This window comes from Sinocyclocheilus anshuiensis, unplaced genomic scaffold (genome assembly GCF_001515605.1).
Source record: "Sinocyclocheilus anshuiensis isolate Anshui unplaced genomic scaffold, SAMN03320099.WGS_v1.1 scaffold272, whole genome shotgun sequence".
Lineage (NCBI taxonomy): Eukaryota > Metazoa > Chordata > Actinopteri > Cypriniformes > Cyprinidae > Sinocyclocheilus > Sinocyclocheilus anshuiensis.
In genome coordinates, this window is record NW_015554117.1 from 359,277 (window position 1) to 370,505 (window position 11,229).

The window sequence follows — 11,229 nt, forward strand, 5'->3', positions numbered from 1 at the left end:
AGTTTGAAAATCATGCAGTGTGAACTCGGCATAAGTTAACCCACACTCACGGACTTCCTCTCCAGCATCACTTTATCATGACCAGTATATTGATGAATCCACAACATTTGTCCTTTCTCAAGAGCTTTTTAAAAACCATGTCATATAATGAGTGTGTGTGTGTGTGTGTGTGTGTGTGTGTGTGTTCCCTTTCACGGGTTGTATTTTTGATCTTTCGTTCTCTATAATTATTTTGTTCCTGACTTGCATTCTCCTGCTGTTTTTTTCCCTCTGTGTAGAGTGTGTGTGTAAGTGAATTTTCCTGAATTGCATCCTCCTGGTTTTTCTGTAATATGTAATTGTGTGTCTGTGTCAATTTTGAGACCTGGGTAGTGATGTCATTCGGCTTGCGGTTGCCTGGCTACCAGCCCTTCTTCGGTACACAACTTCCTCTGCTTGTGTGTAATCTTTTTGACTGATCCATAGTGACCTCTGAACTTTAGATGTGAAAGGTCAAGTTGTGTACTGTCATGTCATCTGCTTTGACTAACGTCTTTCTCTGTTTTTTTTTCTCTCTGTCTCCAGGATGGGTTTGGTGATGGGATGGCAGTGAGCATGGCCCTTTGGGCAGGCATATGGGCCATTCTCCTACAATTGGCCCTTTTGCTGTTCTTCTCTCCACCTCCAGGCCACTGCCAAGGTGAAAGGTCCCGCCTACAGTTTACTCAACCACTGTATCATGCATTGGTCTACGAGAACTCAGCCGCCCGCACCTACGCTGCCAGCCAGGTGCGCATGGGCGTCCCTCTCCAACATCACTCATGGGAGGTGAGGTACCGCATCACCTCCGGGGATGAGGAAGGATTCTTCAAGGCTGAGGAGTACACTCTGGGTGATTTCTGCTTCCTGCGGATAAGAACCAAAGGGGGGAATGCTGCCATCTTGAACCGTGAAGTTCAGGATAACTACTTGTTGACAGTGAAAGCTTCCATTAAGGGGGATTCACTAGAGGCCTGGACTAAAGTTAGTGTGCAGGTGTTGGATATGAATGACCTTCGACCCCTTTTCTCCCCTACCACATATTCAGTTACCATTGCGGAAAGCACACCCCTACGCACCAGCATAGCTCAGGTCACTGCCACAGATGCCGACATAGGATCGAATGGAGAGTTCTATTACTTTTTCAAGGAGCGAATGGAGCTGTTCGCTGTGCACCCAACTAGCGGAGTTGTTTCTCTCAGTGGGAAGCTGGATGTTGATACTCAAAACCGCTATGATCTTGAGATTCAGGCTGTGGACCGGGGAATGAAGCTCTATGGTAATAATGGTGTAAGCAGTACAGCCAAACTGTTTGTTCATGTAGAACAGATTAACGAGCATGTGCCCACACTGAGTATTGTTACATTAGCACCTGTATGGACTGAGAAGTCCCCCGTTGTAGCTGTGGTCACTGCACAGGATCTTGATGAAGGGGCGAATGGAGAGATTGAGACGGTAAGCATTGTGGCTGGGGACCTTCTTGAGCTCTTCAGCATTGAAAGGACAGAGATGCCAAGTGAAAAAACGGGAGATGAGGAAGTCAGTCAGAAAGGATCTAACGAGTTTGTCCTTCGCGCAACAGAGCATTTCGACTGGGACAGCTATCCGTATAGATTAAACCTCAGCTTGCAGGCTCGGGATCGTGGAACACCTCAGAAGTTCTCTGCTGTGCACACGGTGCACTTACGACTGTCACGACCAGCCCCAGCGGAAGTCACATTTCAGAAGGACGAATACGAGGTCCTATTGAGTGAAGTTGCCCCTCCTGGAACTGTTGTGGAGGCTGTGAAACTCCAGCCAGAGCCAGATGATGCTGAGTACATTCTGACTCCATCTGCTGATTCAGGGTTCTTCAATATCAACACCATGACAGGCGTAATCAGCACAGCACGTTGGCTTACCCAACTTGCACAGGAAGTATTTGAGCTAGAGGTCTTAGAAGTAGACAGTGACCTTAGGGTCAAGGTTAGAGTCATTCTTGAAGATGCCAATGACAATGCACCGTCATTTGCTCAGCAGTCTTATGAGGTATTTATCAATGAAAGTGTTGCTATAGGCACTGCTATTGTTGTGGTGACTGCTTCTGATGGTGACCATGGGGAAAACAGGTACATCACATACAGCATGGCTAGCTTGACACCATTACCTTTCAGTGTGCAACAGTTCACCGGAGCAGTCATGACAACGCAGGAGCTAGACTTTGAGTCATCTGTAGAGAGTTTTAGTTTTGTGGTTCGTGCTTCTGACTGGGGTTCCCCTTATAGGCGTGAGAGTGAAGTCAATGTCACTGTGCACCTAGAGAATGTTAACGATAACAAACCGCTATTTGAGAAAGTGGCCTGTGTTGGTGTGATCTCTCGAGAACTTCCGGTAGGTGAGGTTATCGCCACAATGTCTGCCATAGACATCGATGAGCTAGAGCTAGTCAAATATAAGATCCTCTCTGGGAATGAGCGAGGCTACTTTGACTTAAATCCCGATTCTGGTGTCATGACCTTACATCACTCCCTAAACACTGCGGCACCCAAAAACTCGTTCAGTCTAAAAATTACTGCTACAGATGGGGAACATTTTTCCGATCCTATGTTTGTGAACATATCTGTAGTGCAAGGGAAGTCACCCCCCAAGAGCTTTAGTTGTACCGAAACCAGAGTAGCCCAACGACTAGCTGAGAAACTTCTGAAGAAAGCCAAAGTTAGCAGTAAACCCAAAATGGAGGAAGGCTTTATTGACCTGTTCTCTGTGAACCGTCAAATGCCTCAATTTGACAAATCCTTCCCAACTGATATCACTGTGCATGAGGATGTACAAGTTGGCACGAGTGTGTTTCAGGTAAAAGCCTTCGATGGAGACACTGGCTTCAATGGACAACTCTTATACGCCATTGCTGGTGGGAACACAGACAGTTGTTTCACTATTGGAATTCTGAATGGCATAATAAGCATCTTCCTTCCTCTAGACCGTGAGAGGACAGATCGTTATCTTCTAAACATCACATTGCATGATTTAGGCCAACCGCAAAGATCCTCCTGGAGGCTTCTTACCGTTTACATAGCAGATGCAAATGACAATGCACCTCAGTTTCTTCAAGATGGTGGCTACCAGGCCCACATTGCTGAAAACACCCCCATTGGTACCGAAGTCATCCAAGTGGAAGCTACTGACAAAGATCAAGGTCTCAATGGCGAGATCCAGTATTCCCTACTCACCAGCACATCACAGTTTGGCATTAACAGCTCCAGTGGGATTGTGTATGTTGCAGGTCAGCTGGATCGTGAGCTTGTTCCGTTCTTCATATTAAAAGTGGAAGCGCGAGATCGGGCAGAGCGAGTGGCTCAACAGTTTTCTGTAACAACTCTTAAAATCTCACTCGTGGATGTTAACGATTGTCCACCTGCCTTTATCCCAAATGTTGTCAGCGCCCGTGCACTAGAAGACCTCCCAGTGGGCACTGTCATTGCCTGGCTGGATACTCAAGACCCTGACCTGGGACTTGGAGGGCAGGTGCGATACTCGTTTGCTAACGACTACGATGGCCGTTTTGAGGTCGACAAGACTAGCGGCGCCATTCGTCTTACCAAGGAGCTGGATTATGAAACTCAACAATTCTTCAACCTAACAGTTCGAGCAAAAGACAAAGGCCGACCTGTGTCACTCCTGTCAGTTAGCTTTGTTGAACTGGAGGTGGTGGATGTTAATGAGAATCTGTACGCACCGTATTTTTCGAACTTCGCCATGAATGGATCAGTAAAGGAAAGCGTTCGGATTGGGACTTCTGTGCTCCAGGTCTCTGCAAGGGATGATGACACGGGGAGGGATGGCGAGGTGCAGTACTCCATACGTGACGGCAGTGGTCTTGGGAGATTCACCATTGACGAAGAAACAGGTATGTGTTGATCATGTTTTTAATACTGAATAACGTTCAATGATTTTTTGTAAAGTGCTGCCAATTTTGTTGCATATATTGTGGCTTCCTTGTACAGTTAGCTGCGGTCTGTTCTGAGTCACCTTATTGTGTTGTTTTAAGTAGCTCACGTTGCTTGCATAATCACTAGGTATTGAATAGTGCTAATATGCTGTAGATAGAGCCTGTAATACGGAAAGGGGGAAAAAAACACTGAGTTATATGCCACTCACAGTGACTTCCTGGGACACATAAATGAAGAGTGAATAGGCTTCAGTAGTTTGTCTATCACCTCAGGCCAGTTAAACACTGGATTGGCCTACATTTTTTTTAGGTCGAGTTTTGACTGTTGAGATGGAGTGATTGAAGTGCGACTGAAATTTTGATAGTGTTATGGTTAATGTTTCATGCACTGCGTTCAATTCACATGCACTGTGTTTTGATGGGATCATTTGTTTTTGTCCAGTTTTCTGTTTTGAAAAAGTGGGTACATGTGCATGTGTGTGAATCTGCGAATAATGATTTCTGCATAAAGAAATATGTGTCTGTGGTGAAATGTGTGTGAGGTTGATTTATGTGTTGAGTCTCTGTCGGGTGGACTGAATTACCGCACAAAGCTCTTTTATTTACATTTATTGCAGTTGTCATGTCATTCTGTCTGACCCACACACTTAACCTTCAATTTTTTCTTTTCTCACTCTGTCATTTTCTCTCTCCCCTTGACAGTGCATTTTCTGTGATAGTATCTGGGTTTTTATTAGTGTTGCTTCTGAAGGCTTACTATTACTCATACTTGGGGCTAGGGATTTGAACAAATTCCCTAACCGTAAGTATTTATCTTCAGTATGTCACTTGATTTTTCACCTGGAAAGCGATAAACTTCCCATAGAATCCCATAGACTTAAAAAGTAGGAAGCATTCAAGCTTTATCTAGAGACCAAACAATCAGAGATGGGGGGATCTTTTGACTTGTACCAGGTCCAAAATGGTCTACAACCTAGCACCAGCTTATGTCCAGCTTGGACCAGCAAGAAACCAGCTACCATGTTTCAGCCAAAGCTGGATTTGTCCATCAGGGGTTTGATAAGAGCAGTGCTGGGTAGTAACTGATTACATGTAATCTGGATTATATAATCAAATTCCAAAAATTAAGTACTTGTAATTAGATTACATTGCATTTTAAAGTTCTCATAATCCGTTTACTGTTACTTTTTTAATAGATTCTATGATTACATATTATCTACACAATGGCAGTAAATTATTCATAATGTATTGTTTCGCCTTAATTCTTTTCTTTTTTTTTTCTTTCTTAAGTTTTCCTTTCTAAAAAATTCTACCACTTATATACATTCGGAAATACATTACCTAATATGTGTAATCCAGCAGATTACGTTACTAATTGCAGTTTCTGTAATCAGCAATGGACTACAATTTGTAGGTAATTTACCCAGCACTAGATAAGAGTGTGAATGATAGCGAATGTATTTGTATCCTTATAGTTGAATCCATGTGCCGACCAAATGAGGTTGACGAGACTTGTAACAGTGTAAATCGAGAGACTGAGGGGAAAAAGGAAACAGAGATCAGATGAAAGAGTCTGGCGTTCAGAGGCCAGAATGGTGTGTGTGTTTGTGTGTCTACTCACCCGCAAGCTGCCTGAAAATGATCTGGAGGTTTCAAAACGACCCTAAGATCTCCCGTGGTCTTTCACCTCTCCTTGGAATGAGGGAATCAGAAAAAAGGAGAGAAAGCCATGAATATTTGTCCATTTCTTTTAAGACTGAAACGAGAGGGTTCACCGTGGCCTTTAAAGGGCATGAATAACACACACTGGTGCAGAACCTACTACTTTTTAAACCCTGCTACAAATCACTGACCGCAACAAAGGAAAGTATTTCCAGCGCTGTACTTCAGTACTGTGGTAAGAGTGGTTTAAAAACGTGGTTTTGTGAGATTTGTGTCCTGGCAGCAGGTGGATCAGTGTCTGTCAGGAATCGAGTCTTTGAGGATATCACACCTGTCTTGTTTTTTTTTTTTTTAAAGCTGTAGATCTTTTCCGGTGTCATTTTAGGTTGTAAAACTCATTTTGAGGCAAAAACCAGCTAATTTATGTTTGACTTGGCTGCAGTGAACTTTTCAGCAATGGCTAACAAATTTCTATTGATATTTTTCTCAAAGTTTTTAATATTTTATATATTTATACATTTTCTTTATTAGTTTGTGCAGACATTTACTGCGCTTTATTTAATTAAGCAGGTTATCTAAATAAAAAGAAACTCAGTGCAGAACAGCTTCTGTGAGGCATGAGATTAATTATTCTTATATTATTAATATTGTTACAAAATATAAATAAAATACAAATATAAAATACAAATAAAAAAGTAGTTAATAATATTAAAATATTAATTAATATTGTGATACTCTGTGTCCTGACATGTATGTACACTTGTGTGTGTGTGTGTGTGCGTGTGTATGTGTATATATATACACACATATATTCTATGATGCATGAGATTAATATTATATTAATAATATTAATATTGAAAGTTTAATTTATATTATTAAAAATTATATAATATATATTATATACATTTATTATCATAAAATTTTATTATTATTCATTTATTAATATTGTGATGCTTTGTAGTGATTTTGAATCATAACTCTAAGTGTGCATATCCTCAATGGAACTGTCTGTCTGTTTAAAGCAAACAATGAAGAATGGATTTGAAACCTATTGGAAACACACTTTTTAGTTTTCCAATTATGTTTGGCGCTGCAGAAATTACACATTGTGTAAGGCAAGACATGACAGTTCGGCATTGAACATTTACATTTAAAGGATTCTTGACAGCCTGTTTCTATGGTTGCAACCGTAAATGATCTGTCCATACTTCTTTGTTTTTCTCTTCACCTTTTCTCTTTCACTGTTTCTCCATCTCATGTAAGCACACACATATAGAAGTAAATGTTTCATACATTTGCATACTCGCACACAAACTGGTCAAATCCGGGGGACAAAGGTTAGGGAACCAGTGTCAAAGGTCATGCACTTTGTGTCACTCACCTGTCACTTTTCCAATGAAGAGTCTATCCGACTGTTTGCATACAGCTGTTTTGTGTCTGTAAAGATTTGATGGAAAGAATGAAGACAAAACAGAGACTCAGCGAGAAGTGCAAGAACACAGAGGCAGTTTGCATGTTGTACGCCGCATGACATGATTGCATGTTTGTAAGTACGCATACACACACACACTCAAGGCACACACATTTTGCAGTAGCACTAGCAAGTGAGGGAATTTATTGCCCTTGTTAACTCTGTGCTGGCATGAGCCATAAATCACCCGGGGATGGAGCGCAACTCTACAGATGCAATTACAGCTTAAAGAGCACACGCACACACACACACACAAATTGAAAGGAAACACTTCACACGTGTCTTTGTACATGCAATCATGACTTAGAAAGCTATTTTCCCCAACACACACACATAAGTATCAGTCTAGAACCATAAGGCATGTTCCGACAAACATGCACGTTATATCCGAAGGATTTTCTGTGCACTTGTGGCCGAGACGCTCCCTATGCATTCTCATTTCAGCTCGGAAGCTTCTATTGTTTGCACAGCACAAACAGCAATTCAAGGCTGCTCAATTGTCCACAGAGCATCAAAAAAGTCAAACACAAAGTGTGAAAAAAGCCCATGCTCATTACAGCCACCGCTGAGCAGACGCTTTTCATCTGCAGGGACTTACAGTGCACTAATTGCACTGATGGTCCCTACAGAGCTTCCTGGGGTTAAGTGCTTTGCGTACCACTGAAAGAGCCCCGGCTTAAAGCCTTGTTATAGTTTGGCCTGGCTCTGCATCGCTAGCCTCCGCTGACTGTGCGCACACCTCCCCAAACGGACGAGGCGTTTATATTTGTCGCATTTACTGTTGTACTATTCTTTGAAACAATAGGGGGCGACAAGGAGTAATTGTCCTCTAAAACCATCGGAAATCGGATGAGAAGTAGTAGTTTGCCAGTACAAAACTCAATATGATATGTTACACCACAAAATAAATATTCAGCTTTTGGGTTTATTTCACATCAAATGCAAGACAACTTTAAGCAAAATCCTATCTAAATGAATTCTAATTCTATTTTTATACAATAAAAATAAAACATACTTGACTGATAAAGCCTTGGACAATGCAAAAAATCTCTGCATTGTTTTCCCTCAAAACCTCAGAAAGCACCTGATGGAGTTTGAACTTCATGGCCGCACATTCCACGATGACGTCATTTTCGCTCCACACCTTTGCGCTTGAGTGGACGTGCCGAGTATAAAACAGGCTTAGACACCCGGATCCTTGACTATTAAACTGCTGATGTTGTACTTGAGTTCAGGTGTGTGATTAAGGGAATAGTCTTGGTTATTTACAACTTATAATCACATGAAATCAAAACAGATCCTGTTCGTTTTATTAATGTAGGGTCCTGTGCATGATTCATCACTGCAAAATGTGCTGAAACGACTTTCCGCTTCAGGTAAATTATCTAGGTAGGATGAAACGTGATTTTGCCGAAAAATTCTGAACATCTTACTTTAAAAGATGCGATAACAGAAAATTTGATATGGATAAAGCTGTGTTAATGTACCTGAAATGATCCAGGTTGTAATGTAAACTCTGTCTTTTAGTCTTTTTTTTTTGTTAAAAAGACTAAAAATGTAGCTTAGGCTACGTTTACACGACAACGATGTAGTCAACTTTAAAAAGTTTCACGTATACACGACAACGTTTTCAAAACGATTCGCATTTACACACATCCGCGAAAACGGCCAAAAATGCTGTATTACGTATGCCAGGCCAGTAGTTGGCGCTGTCAACTTGTTAGTAAACAGTACCTGTAGGGAAGTGACGATTATATGTTGTATATGATGCGTCTCCGCTGTTGGTTGTAATATTGGTGAAGTAAATCCACACTTTGCTGAAGAAGCGTTAGCAAACTCTTGAGCAGCAACAACAGTACCATGTACTCCACCATTGTTGTGTATGTTTGTTTGCGCTTGCCTTTAAAATCGACACGTACTGTGCATGTCAACATACCTAACACGTATTACGCACGCGCATGACGTCACCGTTTTCAAAGATTCCCGTATTGGGTAGAGGTTGACCGATATGGGTTTTTCATTGGCCGATGCCGATATTTAGAAATCAGGCTAGCCGATGGCCGATATATGATGCCGATTTTTTTGGCCGATATGTTTGGCCGGTTTCTGCTATAAGTCAAATGGCCAAGTGATAACAAAAATAAAAGAGTTCACACATATTACACAGCCTGCTGCTCATAACTGCTTAAGAGTGCACTGGCCACGAGTGATGACATCGTGGATGCTATTGTTGATAACTTTCCGGCATCAATTCTAGTAGGGTAAAACGTAATTATGCTTTTGAAATGGTCTGTTTTGCCCTGCCATCATTAGCTGAAGCTGTGTGTGAACAAGAAGCGGCTGCAGAGTGTGAGTTGCTCCGTCTCTCACGCAGCCAGAGGGAGATTCTCCGGTGTTCCGCAACAATGCTTAGCTGCCCGCAGATGCACCTGCCTATAAATCGGCCTAATTTGCAGCACAATCGGCCGATGCCGATTAATTAAAAAATGCCAAAAATCGTCTGGCCGATCAATCGGTCGACATCTAGTATTGGGTGTTTACATGGAAACGATAACAGTGCCATTTTCAGAAACTTGCACTTTGAAACCCGTTTTCAAAAATGTGTTTTCAGTCCCCAAAACGCAGTTGTCGTGTAAACGAATAGACATAACGCATAAAAAGTTTCCCGTTTTTGGCTGAAAACGTTGTCGTGTAAATGGCCCCTTAGCCCGAAAGGACCTCACATTTCTGTTAATGAGACGCACATAGATTGAAAATAGTATCATAACCTATCCCACTTGCACAAGCACGCAACAGATCCAGAAACGCATACGGTAGCCTAATCCAGAAATACATGCGAGATGCACACAAAACAGATTTGGTCTGTTTGCGCTCTGGACAGCATCAAAGGTTTTTAGTTACAACATGTTCTAGGAGCATTGAGCAATGTAGCCAATCACATCTGTTGACTTCTTGAACGCATGGCCAATCAGAGGCCACCAAACGTCAGTTTAACTTAAACTGACGTTTAAGTTAGTCAAAATCACTTTGTTTTTTTGTTATTGTTTTTTTATATCAGTGCTGAGTTATCCTTTCATTATATAAAAAAAGTATAGACAGGATGTAAATAAGCGATTTTAGCCATTTTTTTCACATTCAGATTACACTCTGAAATGTGTTGCATTATTTAAGTAGATGGGGTTCATGCATTTCATGTTGACATAAAAGGTCCTGTAAGTTCACTTACAGAATTATAAAATTCATTCATTATAAAACTTCCTCCAGACTTTATTAGACACAGCTTTTTTCCAGAACTGCACCCTGTAAATGTGCACGTCATCTCAATTTTGTCAAATTTGGTCTAAATTTGTCAAAGCTCTCTCCTTCCTGCTTTCCGCGTGGTCTGCCATGTGAGAACTAGTGCCTCAGAGTCTTCCTATTGGCCATCCAAAGAATCTGGCCATGGCTCACAATCATATATTTAATGTTTTTTTGTCACTTTACAGAGCCCAGGGCTCTCACAGAAGACAGGTGTGATATTTCAGGACACGTAATTCAGTCATATCTGTCAGGATTTTTTTTTCTCAGTGCCATTCCATGAACAAAATAATGCTTACAGCAACTAAGGTCTCCCGACTGTGGCATCCTGTTGATTTCAGCAAGTTCTGTAATTTCAGATCGCACCCTTATTTTGTACAAAAAAAAAAAATGCTGCAGTAATGCACGATGGAGATTAATTAGTCACACAGTGCTAATGAATCTTTTCTTTTATTGATTAAGCAAGCAATGCTCTGTAGCTGAATCTACAAGTGGATCAAGTGGCTGTGTTACAAAATCTTATGAGCTAAATACCTAGACAGCAATTTTGGGCATTGTACTGTAGATGCATTTAATGTTCAAATCATGCGTTCCAAGGCACTTATGATACTCAAAATCAGAGCGATTAATTATTATGTTGTGTGTTTTTGTAGTTTTTCATGTATTTTTTATTTATGAATATATGTGTATAGTTCTTATAAATGTTTATTTAAGTTTTAGTTATTTATTTATTTATTAATTTATGGTTTTAGTTTTCATTTTTGTTTTAGTTAACAATAATAAACCTGCAGAGGACAGGAAAAAATGACACAAAAATATTAATTCACCGTAAAAAAATAAATAAATAAATTTA

General features: G+C 40.9%; 1 protein-coding gene across 1 annotated transcript in view; it reads left to right on the forward strand.

The window, feature by feature from the left end:
- Positions 1-568: 568 nt before the first annotated feature.
- fat3a (FAT atypical cadherin 3a) overlaps positions 569-11,229 on the forward strand; it is an 89,836-nt gene continuing 79,175 nt past the window's right edge. The window contains exon 1 of the mRNA XM_016462347.1: positions 569-3,904. Coding sequence (XP_016317833.1) covers positions 583-3,904 — 3,322 coding nt within the window. The 5' untranslated portion in view covers positions 569-582. The remainder of the gene's footprint in view (positions 3,905-11,229) is intronic.